At 38.3% G+C, this 20,977-nt stretch overlaps 1 protein-coding gene across 1 annotated transcript in view; it reads right to left on the reverse strand.

The window, feature by feature from the left end:
* The window catches only part of LOC150098146 (uncharacterized), a 186,854-nt gene that overhangs the window by 19,127 nt on the left and 146,750 nt on the right, over nucleotides 1–20,977 (reverse strand). The window contains exon 6 of the mRNA XM_090406307.1: nucleotides 7,074–7,168. Within this exon, the coding sequence (XP_090262433.1) occupies nucleotides 7,074–7,168 (95 nt within the window). The remainder of the gene's footprint in view (nucleotides 1–7,073; nucleotides 7,169–20,977) is intronic.

Below are 20,977 nucleotides of genomic sequence, written 5' to 3' on the forward strand. Positions count from 1 at the left end.
AAAATTAAGAACTGAACCACGATGAACACTTGTAGCACATGGTGAGAATACAGGAACAAACAAAACGGGGTGGTTTTTCTCCGTGTTATGGGTTTTATATACGCTCCCCAAGAGCGCCACCTTTCCGAGTCTGATTTCACCTATCGTCCTGCCAATTGGTCCCCGACTGGGTGACCTCACTGATCCTCATAAGGGGCTTTCTAATTCCGGGAATACATGCATAATAATATTTTCTCAGATGTAACACCTGCAGGCGCTTACGCTCCTCTTGTAGCATTAGGGCGACCTTTGCCCCATCCTGCCGAATTATCGGCATTCCTTTTCGTGTAGAATATTACTGAAAATTACTCTTACAATTTCCCCTTTTATTGACTTAGTTACATTTGATATATAGATACATTAACTATATTTTAAACAGTTCTAAATTTAGTTTGCAAGATGTTATTTCCTCCAAACATTTGGAGGAAATAACATCTTGCAAACTAAATCTAAGTCTAACAGAAATTATGGTTAATTTCTGTTAGACTCTGGAATGGTTACGTCATGTAGAATGAGGTTGCCTGTTTCAGATCTAACAAAGGCCTCCTCCTCCTAAAAAAATTTTGTCCCTGAGAAAATTTTCCTTCTCAGTCCCCCCTTTTGTTATGACCCTTCCATTATGTCTAGGTCTCGGTGAGTATCTGAGGGGGGGGAGGGGTCTTGGATCCTCTCTCCATAATTTGCCAACCCCCCCTTTTTTTTCTGATTCCCATGGTGGGTGTCCCCCCCCCCCTGAGATTTTTGTCTAAACCTTCTCTATCTCTGACATGTCTGGAAAGGTATTACTCAGATATATTCTGTCCTTCCTCTTCATTGTTATCCTTTCCCACAAGTGAGTGATTTTTGGACCTGGTTGTACTCTTGTTTTTTCGGAGTTCTTTTCCCCCTTTCTTGCCTTCTTCGTCTACCCCAGATGTTTTCCAGAGAATCACCTAAACAGACTATCCTATCCGATCTACTTTTATACAACTTCAACCGATCTGAGTGGACGATCAAAGTTTTTCCTTTATTTCTTGTTTCCCTAATCTTGTAGGTGACGGTAACAATTTTTCTATTATCTCATAGGGTCCATCAGCACCCTTTCCAAACTTACCTCCTCTCTTCCTTGTTGAATTGTTGTTCCAATAGAACCAAATTTCCCAGATTTAGATCCTTGTATTTTCTCGATCTGTTTGCAAATGTTGCTGGATTGAGCTACTAGTTCGTGTGCTAACCTGTTCTCTGAACAATCTCTTGAATAAGATTGTTCAATGTTTGAAAATCCTGTATTTGCTGTGGAGCTTCTGAAATCACTGGGGAGAAGGGGCTCAAAACGATATAGCACAACCACAGGGGATCTCCCTGGTGGCAGTGTGGAGGGCTGTCCTGCAGACAAAAAGGGTTTGCGCAAGGTGAGAGTCCCACTCTGAAACTTGTCCCTCTGTCAGCTTAGATAGGGTAAGTTTTAGAGTGCGGTTCATCCTTTTGCACATCCCATTCCCCTTGGGAATGATATGGGGTGGTAAATAGCTTCATTATCCCCAGCAATTTACAGAATTGTAACATCACTTTGGCAGTGAAATTTGTGCCTTGATCCGACAGGAGCGTCTCTGGTGTTCTATAACTCGAAATTATCAATTTGAACAGCTTATTCGCCACAGTCTTCGCCATCTGATCCTTCATGGCTATGGCTTCAGGGAATCTGGAGAACATGTCAATTATGACAAGTATGTATCTGTTCCCCTTTGAGGTAGTGGGGAGTGGTCCCACTATATCCATAGCCACAGCCTGAAAGGGGCATGATGGGAGTGGGAAAGGTTGGAGAGGTGCTCTACCAGTGATGGGTGATTTTTGTTGACATAAATGACATAATACGTAGGCCTCAAATCATCCCTCATCCCACTCCATAGGTATCTGTCCGTCACCCTCTTCCAGTTTCTATGTATGCCTTGATGGCCAGCTAGGTCCGTGTCATGAAAGGTGTACAATACCCAAGAGATCATGACACTCTGAACAAGAATCTTTTCCCTCCACTTTCCGGTGATGCCTTTTTTAGACAACAGAAGGCCATCTTTGTCGATGAATATGGAGTCATAGAACCTTTGACTGTGCGATAATAGATCCTGTCCTTCTGATAGCCTTCTGTGCACCCCCCCCCCCCAATTGGATCTGTCCTTTGGGCATCAGTGATTTGCTGCTTTATCCCAGACTTGTAGCTGGGGGGTGGGGTGGGGGTAGAGATCTACCCTTTTTTCTTTTCTTTTATTATCACTACAGGGTTCATCTCCGTATCTATACAGCTGTTCCCGTCAGGGTTGGGGTCTAGCTACCTGGATAAATAGTCAGCTACTACGTTTTCTTTGCCAGGAATATAACTAACCTCCATGTTGTATTCCTGCATCTCTAGGAACCAACGCACGATCCTTTGATTTTTATCCTTCATTGAGGAGATGAAGGATAAGGGTTTGTGATCCAACCTGAGGATAATGCGTTGTCCAAGCAATAAGTATCTGAACTTCCTAAGGCTGCACACGATTGCCAGGGCCTCTCTCCCTATAACAGAGTAGTTCTGTTCAGAAGACAACAATCTCCTACTCATAAAGGCAATCGGCCTAAAATTTTCTCCCTTAGTCTGTTCGGCAATGGTGTTACTTGAAGCATTGGCAGCAAGAAAGAATGTCCCATCTTGGGATGAGTGGGAACCAGTGCTGAAACCAGAGCATTATTCAAAGCTCGATGAGCTCTCTGCTGCCCCTCCTCCTCCCATGTGAATTTTACCCCCTTTTTCGTAAGCTTCACTATGGGGTCCATTAACTCAGAGCATTCGGGAATAAATTTCCTATAGAAATTCACCATTCCCAGATATCTCCTGACTTGTCTAACTGTGGAGGGAGGTTTTGCCTCCAAGACAGCACTCACATTCTCCTTGGAAGGTTTTATTCCCGTGCCACTCACTATGTGTCCAAGGTACTCTACTTCCTTTAAAAAAAATTTACATTTGGAGCACTTGAGTGACAGGCGGGCTTCGCTCAGTCTATGTAGAACTATCAGTAGAATCTCCTTGTGTTCGGCTAGTGTGGACGAGTAGATCAGCAGGTTGTCCTGGAAGCACAGGACTCCCTTGCCCAATACATCAGCTATTAGGGTGTTCATGAGGCTCTGAAAACTCATAGCTGAGTTCCTTGCTCCTTGGGGAAGATGGCACAGTTAGTATTTTTGCCATTTAGTGGTGAAGGCAAAATACTGTCTGTCCCACTTCCTAAGGGGAATTTGGTAATAGCCAGAGTTTAAATTGAGCTTAGAGAACACCTTTGCTCCTTCCAGGCCGACCAGCAACTCCTCTATTGTACACATAGGGAAATATTGTAGGTATGGTGACCTTATTAATCTCCCTAAGGTCTAGCACAAACCTTAGATCACCATTAGATTTTTCGACAAGGATAAATGGGCTGTTCCAATGACAGTTCGATTTCTCAATAATTCTTGCCCTTTCATATTCTGCTAAGAGATTATCTAATTTGTCCTGGTGTTTTAGAGTAATCTTGTACCGCCTTGTATATAATGGAATTTCCGAAGTGACCTGTACGGAATGCTCCACCACATTTGTGCAGCAGAGGGAAGTGATTCCTTCCGTGAACACCCTGGGGAAACTTTTGTAGCTGGTGTGGAAGAATTCTCTAATTTCTTCCTTGACCAGTTTGGAGTGATGCAGTTCCATGGCATCATGTGTGAGCCTTTCCTTCCATTCATCATGATTATTACTTAGACTGCCTACTTCAACCTTCATGGTTTCACTCATATTGTTTCTCTCCTTGGGGCTGTGACCGGTTCGGAAGATTCTCCCACAAAGAGAGAGAGGGATTGGTTTCCGAAGTTTTCGCATGCAAAATGGTTCTTTTTCAAAAAATCCAGGCCCAGAACAACCTGATTGCTTAGGTCCGCTATCTCAGGTAGAACTAGTAGTTTGTGAGTGAGATCTACGGGGAAACAAGGTATAGATATTCGCATCTTTATCTTCATTCTGGAGCACAATTCTATCCTGGCTATGCCTATTAGAGTGCGAGGGTTTTCCAGCTCTATGAAATTCTCGGGACTAAGGGGATCAAATTTTTTAAAGATTGAGTGAGGAACAACCGAAATTTGCACACCTGTGTCTAACAGAATTTCACATGGTGTTCCCTCTATGAGTCCTCCGACTATGGTCAGGTTTTTTAGGGTGCCGCGAAGCAACGCTAGAAGTTGGAATTTGCTCCATCTACCCACCCTCCTAAGCTCTTTGGCATATTTGAAAAATATCCCTATATCATCAGAATCTTCTCCAGTGTACTGAGGGAGAATCTGATGAGGTTCTCATCAGATTCTCCCATTTTAAGGAATTCTAAATTACTTGGTTCTGTACTGGTTGGTAGCGACATATTTATCCTTTTGCTTACAATATTTTTCAAAATTTCCCTTCCAAAATTAAATTCTTTCTTTTCTTCTCATGTGACTGATACCACTTCACTGCATTTGATTAATTTATTCCCTTTTTATTGGATCAAACACATCCTGTCAACTGCTGCACCATTGTTATATTTTTTGTATTCGTCGGGTCTGCGCCATTGTTACGTTTCTACCCTTGCTCATTGTTATATCTTTTATCTTTATCCCTTTTTATTATTCTTTGCGTGACTTACTTTCTTATATATACTTTGGCTTCTATCTGATATCTTTAACTTCATGTATCCCTAAGTCATCTATCTTACTTGAATATGTGATCTTATCACTTATCTAGCAAATCTCTCAATTTTTGGGCCCCCAGAAATACCTGTTCCCTGATCACTATAAGCTATCCTTATTCACTCAGGCAAATTTATTTACTGCACCAGCCTGGGCCATCAGGCTGGCGCAGTATATAAATATATTTAGTGCTGGCGCACTAAACTCAGCCTAAGGATAATTATAGGGTATCATGTGCTACTAATATCATATACTATAATTAGAAGCCTTAGGTTTTCTAGTTTATTTGCAGCCGTGCCCATTTTCTCTCTTAATTGGAATATCCCCGCGCACATATATGATCACAGGTTCGAAATTTTATGAAGGGTCAGTCAGCATGGTCAGAAATACAGGCATGAAAGGTATCAAACAATTTTAATGAATTCATTATTTAATATAATACAGGAACAAAACAATTATTAATACTAAATTAAACTCTTATTTTCCTCTCACCCTCTCGTTCTTAAAAGAAACATTGATTTCTAAATCTTCACAAATTCAATTTTTTCAACTTATTTGACATTTTAGTTTACAGCTCATTAGGCCAGCTAGGCATTTAGCACATTAATATTTTCCCTCGAGTGGATCACGACAAAACATCTAATAAACTAATAGTTCTTAAAATTCAGTCCAAAGGTATAGAGTTATCCACATAAATTTCAATTCTTCATACTTCCTTTTATCACATATTTGAAATACAATCTTTTCCATGCTGTTAGTCAATTTCTCTAAAAGGGGCTAGAACATATGAAAGTACTTATCTACACTGTTTCGGTTTCTCTCCATCCTTCCTTCTTTGTGAAGATTCTGGCTATCTTGATTCTACCGCCACGTGGGATTCACGTGCTCTTCCTGAATCGGGCGCTGTTTCTTTGCTATGGATTTACGTCAACGCTTCTTCTCATTGACGGCCTACGTTCAATCTTGCCGTGCTCTGTGACGGTGCCATGCTGGAACTTCTCGAAGGTCAGCTCTTAAAATTAAGAACTGAACCACGATGAACACTTGTAGCACATGGTGAGAATACAGGAACAAACAAAACGGGGTGGTTTTTCTCCGTGTTGCGGGTTTTATATACGCTCCCCAAGAGCGCCACCTTTCCGAGTTTGATTTCTCCTATCATCTTGTCGATTGGTCCCCGACTGGGTGACCTCACCGATCCTCATACGGGGCTTTCTAATTCCGGGAATACATGCATAATAATATTTTCTCAGATGTAACACCCGCAGGCGCTTACGCTCCTCTTGTAGCATTAGGGCGACCTTTGCCCATCCTGCTGAATTATTGGCATTCCTTTTCGTGTAGAACATTATGAAAATTACTCTTACAATTGCCCCTTTTATTGACTTAGTTACATTTGATATATAGATGCATTAATTATATTTTAAACAGTTCTACATTTAGTTTGCAAGATGTTATTTCCTCCAAAAACACAGTTACACTGTGCTAAATGATATGATAAGTATGCTCAAATTATGGTTAATTTCTGTTAGACTCTGGAATGGTGACGTCATGTAGAATGAGGTCACCTGTTTCATATCTAACAACCTGTTATTTTTAAATATTTTGCAATTTTTAGGTTTATATCTTTTCATATGTAATCATCGTAGTTAAATGAATTCACCTGTTCTAAAATCTTGTTATCTACTACTATTTTAGTTCTTATTGGATCTTGTCCTTCTAAGGCCATAGTTTTTGATTTTTCTGTTAATATTATCATTCCATAATCTTTAGCTATTTCATTTAAATTTAAAATACCTTTCTGTAAGTTATCTTCGGAATTTGTAATTATTTGGTCATCGGAAAAAAGGAGTGTTTAAGTTCACAATAGGAGAAAGCTTAATACCTTGGTGGATATTTTTATTCCATTTAGATAAATATTAAAAAGAGTTGCTGAAAGGGGACATGCATCGGACTCCTTGTTTATGTCTCATATATGATAGCTCATGATTTAATCTCATTTATCATTGTATTTATTGTTGTTAATCTCTTACTGTGCCTAATTTATAAATGGAACTTTATCATAGGTATGTATAGAAAAAAATATAGCATATATAAGATTCAGTACTATCTGTAGTTTCAGGTATCCACGGGGGGGAGCTTGGAATGCATCCCCCATGGATTAAGGGGAAACTGCTGTTATAATATTTTATTAATCTTTTCCTCATATTTATAGAATGTAAAATGAATAAAAACTATTATAGTTAAAGCATTACTGTACTGTATCATTAATAAGATAACCACATCAGATTAAAACAGTATTAAATTAAGATTAGGGCTCATAACAGTACATTTACCTTTAATTGGACATAATGTAAGGTAGTCCATCACAGGTCCAAGAATGTCATCTCTATGAAGTGTCACATCTAAATTATGAACTTCTGATATTTCTCTACAAACAAAATATTAATATGAAATTTGATATCTGTATTTATTTAGAATTTAAATGATAAGTCAGTAAAAAAAAATCTTATTTCAGTAAATTCATAATATGTATTCATGAGTTGTTAATATGGTTTGAAGTATTGGTCATAGGATTAAAAAAAATTGTTCATAGCCATGCTAGCCACATTGCTTCTGATCGGGGAGAGTGATCATGCAGTCTTGACACAGGAGGATGCCAAATATTGAATTTTTAGTTAGAGGATATTTGTGAAACTACAAGGCATGTGATTATGACAAGCTTAAATGCAGTTTGAAGTAGTGCATGGGAGATAGTCAAGGCATATCTAAAGAAAGCAGTATCAGATTGTATATCTAAGGTAAGGAGAATAAATCAAGTAGGAGTCAGATGGATGAGTAGTATTATTAAGGAGTACATACAAAAAATAAATAAATAAATAAAAACAAGAAAAGGAAAGGAAAAAAAGAAGAAGAAAATGTATGATGCATATAAGGAGGAAGGTGACCAAGCAAGATCACAATAGTACAGGACACAGGCAAGAACAGTGACCAGCATGGTAAGGAAGGCAAAGTCAGATTAGGAGAAGAAATTAGCAAAGTAGGCCAAAGGAAAGTTCTTTTGCTATGTGTCAAGTAAAATGAAGAATGACTAAGGAAGGATAACCTTAATGAGTGCTGATGACAGTGAAGTAACAGAAGGAGGCAAAATAGATGAGTAATAGTTGGAACATCAGCTTGCACAATTATGGGAATGTGCAAAGGAATTGGCATTGCCACTGATGAGGCTGTTTAACTTAAGTCTCACATTGGTAAAGTTTGAAGGGTGTAGAATAAGAGCAAATTACTTCTGTTGTATAAAGGAAACTCCAAAACTGTAGCAGAGAATTATAGATCAATCAGCATCTTAGTTGTGATGATAAATGTACTGGAAAAGTTGGTTAAAAGACAGAATTCAGTAACAGATGGATAAGAATACGATATTCTGTGGAAATGAAGCAATGGAGAGGATCCAGAAGTAAGTGACAAAGATTGTGGCAGGTTTATGGAATACTTCCTGTGAGAATAAGACAGTATACAAGCTTCAAAAACCAGTTGATAGGAAAAAAGGGAGACATGATAGAAGTATGTAACTTATTAAAGCGGTTTTATAGGATTGACACTGACGACTTTTTTTCAGTACATGGCAGGAAGGGAGAGAATGAGCAGGTCACTCATAGAAATTGTCTAACTATCATTAGCAAGGATAACAGGACTAGATTATTTTGCTTGGAGGATGGTGAACGGGTTGCCAGAGGTGGTTGTGAGTGCCTTATCAAAGAATGAGTTTGAGGAGAAGTATGATAGGTATTGTGCAAATAATGGTCACTTGGTGAATAATGGATCTCCTGCAACAAGTCTTCTGACTCTATGGAGATGTAATAATAATTGTGTGGGGGGGGGGGATGGGATGAAGTCTGGCTTTGTTAGGGTTAGATCAGGCTATAATAATTAATTTAATAACTTTTTATAAGTGTTGGCTTAACTGGATCAAGGGAGTAAGTGCTGAGTTTTGTGAAGTGTTTGACATAATACTGCATGAAACTCATTACACAAACTGGAGCAAATGGAATAGATATAAGGAAGACTGATGGATAAATACCAAAGAGTGGTACCTGAGGAGCAGAATCCAGGGGAGAGATGATCAGTGGTGTACCACAAAGCTCTATGTTTAAATCACTGCTGTTAATTTGTACATCAGCAATATAGGAAATTATTTGAAGAGAAATATTCAGTTGTTTGCTGCTGCTGATGCAAAATTGGGTTCAATAAAATAATAGTTAATCAAGGCATATGTATAGAGCCTTGATTAACTATTTAAATAAGCTGAAGCATGGATAAAAGTAATGGATGCCAGTTTAATGTGAAAAGGAAATTTATGCATTTTGCGAAGCAATTACAAGCTACACACTTTGGAAAGAAGCTGTTTGTTTCTCACACCACAGCATGAAGAACAAACAGCATTGGTGCCAAACTTAAGCTGTAGACCTCCTTTCGCTGCAAAGGCTGCAGCAATTGTATGCTCCAGTTCATTCCAGAGATGTTCAATAAAGTTGAGATCAGGATTCTGTAAAGGCCAGTCAAGTATGGTGATGTTCATGTCCACAAACTATGAAGTTACAGCAGCAGCCTTATTATTATTATTATTATTCAGGCCTCCATGGAGTCAAAAGACTCATCGTGGGAGGTCCTTCCTAAGAAACACCAAGTCTATCAAGACTCATCGAGGTGAGGTCCTCCCTAACAAACACAAAGTCTATCATACCACTCCTTAAACTCATTGACCGTTCTTGCTCTCTCACCACTCCATCAGGCAATGCATTCCATGGTTCAACCACCCTCCATACAAAAAAACCACTCCTCACCCTCTTGCTCACAGATTCCTTTCATAACTTCCAGGGATGTTACAAAACATCTCTTGTCATCACTCCTTCCTGCTGTTCAACCAAGCGAAAAAACTCCCCAGTGTCAACCCTGTAACCACCTCTCAACAGTTTAAAAGTCTGAATCATATCACCGCTCCTTCTTCTATCCACCAAACTCTGCAGTCCACATTCCCTCAGCCAATCCTCATAACTATCATTGTACAGTCATGGCACACTGTCTTGCTGAAAGCAACAATGGTTAGTTCCATAGAAAGTTCCACAGAAAAGTTCCATTCATCTTACACAAAAATGCAAGATGAATAAAAGCTAGTGTAGTTAAAGCATTACATGAAATATGAAATATTACAGTACAATATCATTAATAACATACGCACATCAGAATAAAACAGAATCAAATTAAGTTCAATGTTCATGGTACCACAAACATAGGTCCAAGGTCAAACCAGGACCATACATTCACCAGCCATCCACCACATCCGTCCATCTGCTCAGTAGAGGGTGCAGCATGATTCACTGCTCCACAACACATCTTCCCAAGCTTCCACATCCCACTGTACATGCACTTTACACCACTGAAGACAACATTGCATGTTGATTCGGGTAATGTAGGGCATGCATATTGTGGTCCTACCATAGAAATCTGTGTTGCAAGCCTTGATTCTGAATGTTTTTGTGCAGATTCATGTTCCAATTGATGCCCGGAACTCTGCATTCAATGTGTCAGCCAACGAGTGGCAGTTTGTACATATTATCCTTCATAGCACCCTACGGTCACATTTGGTGAATGTGTTGGGTCATCCACTGTGATGGAAGCACAGGGTGCAGTAGACTCCTTGTGCTTCCATCTCAGTATGGCATCACTGATTATTGACCTGGGATAGCTTAATTTGTCAATAATTTGCCAAACAGATAAGAATGCAACATGGCATCCTATCACAATGCCTCTTTCAAACTCCATCAGTTCTTTCTAGCAGCCTGGATATAGATAGATAGATGCAATGACATCATATTCCTCCAATTTATGCTGGCTACAAACACGTGACTTTACATGGCATGATGCACCTTGCTTAATGGCGTGTCTGTTGATTCCTTTCCAGGCAGTGTATGTGTTAAACATTGATGGAATTGTTCTCCAGTAAACTGGTGAAACTAGCTTTTGGGGGGGGGGGTTAAGTTCAGAAAGCACACTACAGAGTGGCAAAGGTGGCTCACACAGGATTGATAGGATTACTTGATTATTGAAGAATACATTAACAAGTACAGATAAGGATGTTATCATTATAAGTCACTGATATGGCCACATCTTATATGTCATAATCAAAATTTATATCAATGACACATCAGATTTGCTGAAATTATGTATTTAATAACTCCCCCTGACATATTAGTATTGTGTGGAACCTTGGTGGAATTTGAAGACATATTTTAGGACCCACACTATCCACACAGAATCTATCATACCCTTGAAAGTACTTGCAAACAGTGCACTCACAAAAAGTCTCTGGCAACCCATTTCATTCACTTGCCACTCTCCAAACCAAAAATCTAGTTCTTGAAACTCTTCTTACTTAATTTCCAGGGAGGACCCTGTACTCTGTCTCCTTAGCCAAGTGCATCAATTTCCAGTACAATCCTATCAAACCCTTTTAGTAACAAATGTTTCTATTATATCTTCTCTTTTCTGCCTATCAACCAATTATGCAACCTCACAAAATTCTCCAACTTGCAGGGTGGAATCCTGCCATGAGCATAGTTGTTTGTGATTTTCTTTAGGTGATAGACAAATCTGCTTCTGTCATCTGAATACCATCAGTACTTGTTAAAGTCATCATCCCACAATCGTTCTTCCTTTTACTTACAACACAGAAAAAGAACTCTTTGGAATTTCCTTTGGCCTGCTCAGATAATTTTTTCACATACTCTGATTTTACCTTCCTTACCACCATGGTCACCATTCTTGCCTGACTTTTGCACTGTGTGTGAGCTTGCAGACTACTTTTCTCCTTATATACTCTCCAAAAAAATTTCTTCTTTTGCAGCTCCTACTAAATGATACATTCTGGTATTGTTTGTTTTAGATACCCATTGACCACCTTCCATACAATGCTAACATCCTTAGCAGATTCCTTTGTCATGGCACTACTTCAAGACACCTCTTAAACTTGTCATAATCACCTTCTCTATAGTTCCACATACATTCCTTTTAACTGAAAATTCTGTCTGCAACTCACATGTGTCAAGTACTCTCCCCAAAAGAATTATGGTTAATTCTTCTGATCCTATAACCAGATCCAGCACTCTCAAATTCTGAATCCTCTCTTTAACACGTTCACTGTCATGCTACTTCGGCATAGTTTGTTCCCATGCGCCAAGCAATTTCACTTCTTCAAGGTCAGTACGGGTAATCTCGTTGCCGGGGGTAATCGACATACAAGTATACTCGTAGTTGGCTTGTGAGGAGCATATACCATCTACGAGTATACACAGTTTTTGCTGCTAGCTCCACATGCCAAGCATTTTCACTTCTTCAAGGTCAGTACAGACAGGTAATCTCATTGCTGGCGGTAAGAGTCATACGAGTATACTTGTAGCTGGCTTGTGGGGCTCATATACCAACAACGAGTATACTCGTAGTTGGCAGCGAACATGTTAACATGCTGTTTCAAGTAATTATTTCTTAATAATTACTTAAAATTCTATTTCCTTTCTGGAAATAGAATTACTTAAAATTCCATTTCCTTTCTGGCATGTGATCTTTCAATGCAATCTATGTTATCATACATTGCTAACCTCCCATATCTTTCTTGGAAAACCTCACCTACAGCAGTATAGTAACGAAATTTATATTTTGCCCTTTATTATTATCTTAAGACTCCCATGGAGTCAAAGACTCACCTAGGAGGTCCCCTTTCTCATACACACAGCCCATTGCCTTCAAATTCTCTCAGCCATCATGCTCTCAAGGCAAGGCATTCCAATCATTCACAACTCTGAATGCAAAAAACCTGCTCTCACTCCCTTGTTCTCACCTTCCTTATACAGCTTCTAGGGATGACCTCTTGTTCTCCCCTGATCTCCCACAATTTTATGAAAAACCTCAACACTGATCCTATAACAACTCATTAACAATTTGTACCTCTCTATCATATCACTCCTCTTCCTCCTATCCACTAGACTCTGTAAACCGCATCTTCTCAACCCTTCCTCAAATTCAACATTCCAGAAATAAGAAATCAGTCACCTCTGGACCCTCTCCAACATCTCTTCATCCGTTTGAACAGGTGACCAAACCTATGCACAGTAGTCCATCCATGTGTGGCCTAATCAATGTCTTACACAATGGAACAAGAATCTCCTTACTTCTACAAGTCAGTATTCTCCACATCATTTCCAGAATTCATTGTGTTGTTTTCACAATTTTGGTAATGCATTCTCTAAATTTTAGATCCTTATCCAACATCACCCCAAGATCTCTTATTTCCTCCACCTACAACAATATATCCCCACCAAGCGTAAATTCTACATCCCATCTTTGTTTCCCAAATTTTAAAACCTTACATTTTGCAATGAAGAAATTATGAAAGAATTAAACCAAGAATCAGTAATAGAAAAAATGAAATTAGGAAGATTACCAAAACAAGCCTTAACGTACAAGCCATTAGGAAAAGGAAAACCAGGACGTCCTCTTAAAAGATGACTTCTAAGGCCGGAAACAGACCACGCTAGGGCTAAATCCTTGATACGCATGATGATGATGATGACATTTTGCAACACTGAACTGCCATCCCCACTCTAGTGCCCTCACACCAAAAGAAAAAATGTGTATAAATCATTTTAAAAAATTACATCTTGATCCAAAGAAATTACCAAAAAACTAAATCCTTACCATGTATAAACTACCTGGGATATATGAGGTCCCAAATTGGTAGGGCTGTCTGCTCTCGACTCAACACTGTGTTTAATCCTATAGTTGAGAGCATACAGCCCTACCTACTAACCTGCCAGACAGTCAGCAAAATTGCTTCCTCCCCACCCACTGGCAACTCTTCCTCCTTCGTTAAATATTCTATTTGCTTTAAAATTTTAATAAAAAAAATTCTTAATCTAAAACACTCAGACATTATGATCAGCTTCAAATTACATGATTATTTGCTACAATGCATCAATGAAAGAAACAATCTTATTTAGTCACATTTCCACCTGAAAATGTGGAAATGACCTTATTTCCACATTCTTGGAAATAAGGGTAATTATATAACCTGAGGGTATAGTGAATTTGAATAATTCAAATTCACTATACCCTCAGGTTATTTTTGGAAAGGAAAAATAACAATTATTATTATTACTTGACACTTCCAGGAAGTCCATAGACTCATCGAGGGAGGGCGCCTGCTCTACAACTCTGTCTCCACCAACTTAATCCACCAAATGACTGCAACTACACCAATGCCATCTACCACCGACCACCACTGGTATTTCCACAGACAATCACAAACATCCATGCCCATGGCAGGATTCAAACCCGCAGCCTTTTGACTGGAGAGCAGATATGCTAACCACTCGGCCAGTCAGGCTGGCAATTATTATTATACAGGTGTATATTATTATACAGGTATCTCCATAGAATCAGAACGTCCATCATGGGAGACCCATACTAACCATGATACTCACAATACCTATCATACTTCTCCTTAAATTCATTCACTGTCAAGGCAACTCAGCACTCACGACTAAATGAGGCAGCACATTCCACTCAATCGCCACTCTCCATGCAAAATATGAAGGTGGTCTGAAAAGTTCTTGGCCTAACAATGAAAAAATGAATTTATAATTTCAAAATTATTTTTATTTTTCATTCCATAAGAAAATTTTTGATCATAAGAAACAGCTTTGAAAAGCTGTTATAAAACTGTGTTTAAAAATTTATCTTGTGAAAAATTAATAACAGGAAAATCCTTTCCTCTAAAATGAATAATAACCTGAAAAATTTTTTGCATCACATATAAGGACAGTTCAACCTCTTGTAGGTCAACCTCTGATTCAAAATGATCATTCTTATCATCAAAATGATGATAGGAATGATCATTTTGAATCAGAGGTTGACCTACAAGATTAAATCAAATTGACATGGGTCATATTCTTCATTCAACTAACACTTGCATTAACATCCTGAACTGTATTAGTGGTGAAATGAGAAACATATGGCTAATAAAACCATTACATCAAACGGTAACATTTCATTGATGATTAATGAATCAAATATATTGAGTGACAAATCTATTTAAATCGTGCACATTTCAACTTGCATATTGAATAGTGGGATGAGGTCAAAAATCATGAATGGTATGATAGAAGATCTGTGTGCAGTTCATTGATGTATGGAATGTATTCAAAGGGCAAATAGAATTGTATAAAACAGATGGATTGCATTTGAATGGATTTGGTGCAAATCAACTGGAGACTGTTGCTGGAAGTAAGTGTAGTGAGTGATATGAGAAAGGGATCAGAACTGATACGAACTTGCACGAGAGTGGATCAAGTGAGACCAAACGTTTTTGAATGGATGGGAGATAAGAATGCGAAAACAGGAATGCAAGCTGGAAAAGGAAATAGGGAGAGTTGTGGCAGTCAGGAAGACACAGTGTAAGGAGAGTGGATTCTAGAAGCAGTAATGAATGTATATGTGCATGGGAATGGTCAGCACAGGAATGGGATGCATGGGAAGAGAGTCGAATTTAGGGAGATATATGTTGTAAAGGGTTATGAAAGTGAGAGAACATGAGTATATGTGGAGCAGCCACAAATGAGGGATGGCATGGGTAGGACTGGTTACAGACCAAGAAATTAACTGCCATGCTTATTTATGAATGCCACAACAATTAGAAATAAGGGTGATGACATTATTATTGCAGTGATTAAGTTCATTCACCTGAAATAGTTGGAATAAGTGAAACACAGTTGGATGAGAATGACAACTTCACTGGAATAGAAATGGGAGAATATGATGTTTTTCATGAGGACAGGAAGGGAGAAAGAGTGCCAGTGATGATAGCAGGTGAATTATGTCTTCACAAAGTTGAGATTTAAGGGGAAAAATAGTAACAGTGGTTTTCAATTAGTATGGTATGAGGTGGTGATCGACAGGATGAGATATTTAGTTGAGTATTACTGGATAACGAAATGTACAAACTGGCTTAGCAAGCAAATTATGGGGGGGGGATATGGGTGATTTTTATTAGAATAACATTGAATGGAATGAAGAGATATCATTGGGAAATAAGGAGAATAAATTTCTTGAGTTCTTAATGGACAATTATCTTAGGCAATATGTAACAGAGGTCACAAGGTGAGGGGCGGTTGATAGTCTTATATCTGATCATATTATCAGGGAATGTGATTGTGAATGTAGTGTGTAAGACCAGTGATTATGAAACACTTGGAGACAATTGGGAGCTGTATATAGCATGGAAAGAGGGGTTAGAAAGAAAGGAAACAGATGCTGTTTGGGTGCTGGTAAAAAGATATTTAATAGTAGCAATATCTAAGTGACCTATTTCAAAAGTGAAAAGGCTAAATAAGATAGGAATAAAATGGATAAAGAGATTAAGCATGAATCTGGAAGAATAAGGTAATGTGGAAGTAACACAAGATGAATATTTATAATAATCAGTTGCACAAAGGGTACAAAGAGCAGGCCAGAAAAGTGACTCAGTTGGTAAAGACAAAATAAGTGCACTATAAGCAGTAATCCCATCAATGAAATAAAAATCCTAGTGAGTTCTTTTGATATGTGACAAACAGAGGAAAGAAAGAATGACTATAGGAGGATGATATTAGTGGATGAAAATGATAGATTAAAATTAATTAAAATTATACGTGTGTTTCTTTTAATTATGATCTCACCACAGGTTTCGTTATTTAAAGAAAAAAAATGATATATTAGTAACCAATGCTGAGGATAAAGTTGAAATATTTGAGCAATCTAGAAGGATTGCTCAAGCTTCTAATGATGTTGCATTCATGATAATGAAATCATTAGAAGCTTGAGTATAAAGAATGTGGTTTAGGAGGGAGGTAGTTAATGAACAGGAGGAATATGAGAAATTAGTAAACTTGATGTTAATAAGGCAATAGGACATAACAATATATCACCAGTTGTATTGAAAGAATTCTGAAATTAACGACACCCTTGGTACACCTGTTTAACCTGAGTCTTGAAACAGGATAAGTCTCAAAAAGAGTGAAACATGTTCCAGTTCACAAAGGCAGGGGAGGGGAGAAGACCGAGGCTAAATCATAGGCAATCTGTGTGTCTGATGTTATCATTAAGTGTGAGATAGAAGTTGGTGAGGGGATGGACTCAGAAATGGAGGAGGTCATGTTTTAGCAATCTGCTTACATTCTACCACAAAGTGATGAATTCACTGGATATTTTTCAAAAGCCTTTGACAGAAATGCGACATTACAAGCTGGTAAACTGATTGTTAAGGCTTAAGTGTTGGAAGGACATCATGTTGGAGGTTTAATGGAATATTGACAGCACTAGAAAAGGATTAAAAACTAATTTTAATGCTTCCAACAGTCACAGAGACATCTTCAGTGAGTACAAATAACACTTGTAACACACACACACACACACACAAAAAAAGACAACACAATACTTAATGAAATACATGTGTTACTCTAAAGTCCTATCTAGCTGGTGTGCCCCACTGGGACCTCTTAAGATTATTGTTTATCAAATTTCGGGAAGTTTCATGCATCCATACTTGTTTAGATTAGGTTGGTTTTTGAGTGCTGCTGCAGATTCTAAAAAGAGCCTTTCCTTTTTAAATTTACTATGGTGAAGCATGGTAGTTTTCTTCTTGAAGATCCTGGTGTGTCTAATACATGGTCTGCAAAGCAAGATTGACTATAGTCGTGATTGTAGATGTAAGATTTGTGTTCATCTAAACAGACAGTGGCTGATTTACCTGCCTGTCCAAAGTAAGCCAACTTGCAGGAACAGGGCATTTTATATACTCCAGGCACTGAGAAAGGAGGGAGCCGATATTTGGTAGAACTGATAAAGGTACCAAGTTTCCAGCTTAAAAGCCGTGTAGATGTTGTATCTTTTTAATGACCTGGCTATTTTTTTCATTGTGCCAAACCCTTAGGGGATGGTAATGGCGTTTCTGAAATCCTTAAGCGATGGTTCGAGGAATGGGAAAGAACTGATTATTTTTTTAATTTGGTAATCTCTGTAGCCATTGGATAGGAAGGTGTGGTATATATGGTTGGGTTCAGTTGAAAGAGAGGTTCCACTGGAACAAAGATTATAGGCTCTATTGGTTCGAGTTTTAATGATGCCATATTGTTGAGAGGGGGTGGGGGGGAGAGTTTGTGGATGTATCTGCCTGTGTGAGTAGATTTTCTATATACAGTGATGGAAAGGATATCATTCGAAGGTGTCCAAGGAAGGATAAACTATTGTTATTTTCCTTTTCCACAGTCATCCTTAACATCATGGAATATAATTGGAAAATGGATATTATTCTCCAAGATTGTGCTACATACATCCCCATTAGATCACAATCCTCCAAAAAAGCAAGTTAAAAAATTATAAAACTTACTTTAAAAAAATATCTTCCTGGCCACTGGACATTACAAAAAAACTCAAACTCTTCAGTTCTCATTCACCCCATATAGATATATGGTTTACCAAAAATCCACAAATCTAATTCCCCACTAAGACCTATAATAGATTCCACTGATGCTCCATGTTACAAATTGTCAAAACAGCTGGCAAACTCTCTTACCCCCCCCCTCACTAGACTTACCACATCCTATATTAAAAAAACTCTACCTATTTCAAAACCTTGATTGAGAATATAACTTTAAATAATACATTAGTAAGCTTTAACATCACCTCACTGTTTACCAATATGCCCTTAAATGACACCTAAACACACTTAAAAAACGTTTTTCCTTCAGATATCCTAGATCTCTTTTCCTTTCCCATCAATTTTGGTTATTTTTCTTGGAAGAACAAAATTTACAAACAGATAGAGGTCCCGCCCCATTGCTAATATTTACATGGAAAATTTTGAAAAATGAGTCATAGACTCGGCCCCTCTCAAACCTGGCTTTTATCTTTTAAATCTTTTTAAAAGATAAAATCTTTTTAAAAAATCTCAAATCTTTTATCTGGTACATAGATGGCGTGTTCTCAATTTGTATTCATGGCCCAGACACATTAGAGTCCTTCCTCAGTCACTTTAATAGTCAACATCCAAGAATACGATGAAAAAGGAAAATAGCAATGGTTTATCCTTCCTAGATACCTTAGTAACAAACCTTCTGAATGGTAATCTTTCCTTTACTGAATATAGAAAACCCACTCACACAGGCAATATTCACAAACTTTCCCACCACCATCCCTCTCAACATTATTATTATTATTACCCCCAAGACCTCATGGAGTCAAAGACTCATCTGGGAGGTCCCTTTATAACACACACATCTCATCATACCGTGTCTTAAACACACTCAAACTCCTCGCAGACACCACACTCTCAGGCAAGGCATTCCAATCATTCACAACTCTGCACAAAAAAAACCTGCCTCTCACACCCTCTTTATACAGTTTCCAGGGATGACCTCTGGTTCTCCCCTGATCTCCCACTATTCTCTGTAGAACTTCTTCACCATTGATCTTATAACAACCCCTTACCAACTTGTAGGTCTCTATCATATCTCCCCTCTTCCTCCTCTCCACCAGACTCTGCAAATGACATCTGTTCAATCTTTCCTCATACTCAACATTAGAGGTCAGAAACTACCTTAGTCAGTCACCTTTAGACCCTTTCCAACATCTTTTCATCCTTCTGAAAACCCGGTGACCAAATCTGATCACAATAGTCCATGTGTGGCCTAATCAAAACCTTATACAAAGGAACAAGAATCTCCCTACTTCTACACGTCAGTGTCCTCCGCATCATTCCCAGAAGCCTTTGTGTTGTCTTCACAATTTTGGCGATATGTCCCCTAAATTTTAGATCCTTATCCACTATCACCCTCAGATCTCTTATTTCCTCTACCTCCAACAATATATTCTCACCAAGCATAAATTCTGCATCCCATCTTTGTTATCCAAATTTTAAAACCTTACATTTTGCAACATTGAACTCACATCCCCATTTGCTTACCCAATCACTCAGTTTGTTCAAGTCTTCTTGCAAGGCCACAAATCTTCACTACTCTTTATGGTTCGTCCCAACTTTGCATCATCTGCAAACAATTGAATATCTCCATCCAAATCTTCACCAATATCATTTATATACAAGTTAAACAATAATGGCCCTAAAACAGACCCCTGAGGCACTCCACTAGTGACTTTCCTCTTCCTGGATATCGCACCCCCCCATACACAAATTGTTGATACCTATCAGATAGCCAGTATCCAATCCAATGCACTAATCTAATATCCAACCCCATCTGCTCTAGTTTGACTGTGATATCATTAAAACTCTAACCAATAGAGTCTATAATCTTTGTCCCAGTGGAACCTCTCTTTCAACTGAACTCAACCATATACACAACATCTTCCTATCCAATGGCTACAGTGATTACAGAATTAAAAAAATTGATCAGTTACTCTTCCATTCCTTGACATCTCTCATCATTACATGTTGAGAACTTTGACATGCAGAAGATAATAGGTTATGTTTCACTTGTATAAGTGAAAACCATAAATAAAAACTTTGTGCACAGATCAGTCTTCTGGTTTTCAAGGGGATGAGGATATCTAGAAATTATCCAGAAAAGATTCACTACGTCACTGTCAAGTCTATAGAATGTAGGATATGAAGACAGATTGAGGGAATGCAATTTTCAGAGCACTGTAAATATATGAACAGGGAATATGACTGAGACATACAAACTGGATTGTTATCGGATTGATGTGAAGGAGATTTGTCATAGAGTAGAGGGAGACAGGAGTAGAATAAGAGGCCATCCCTGGAAGCTATGTAAAGATGTTAAAAAGAGTTAGGAGCAGGTTTTTTGCATTGAGAATAGATGATGAGTGAGGAAACTGTGAATAGGTTTCAGGCACTGTCTGATATCTTTTTTTTGCATGAGTGCAGACTTCTGGTGATAGATCTTGATTCCTTGGAGGGGCTGGCATTAATAATAATATGTTAGCAGTGAACTAGACCATAATAGCAAATGAATCAATACTTAGATTGTACATGAGGAATGCAGTGTAATTTGTGGATGTGTGCAATAAATTTGATGTATGAAAGTATTTCTATGATATTGACTGCATTTGAATGGCACTGGGATTAGGTGTCTGGAGAAAGTCTTGTTCAGTGAGAAATTGGAAGTGTAAAATC

The sequence above is a fragment of the Typopeltis vanoorti genome, chromosome 16 (genome assembly GCF_054136105.1).
Source record: "Typopeltis vanoorti isolate ZY-2024b chromosome 16, IOZ_Tvanoo_1.0, whole genome shotgun sequence".
NCBI classification, from domain to species: domain Eukaryota; kingdom Metazoa; phylum Arthropoda; class Arachnida; order Uropygi; family Thelyphonidae; genus Typopeltis; species Typopeltis vanoorti.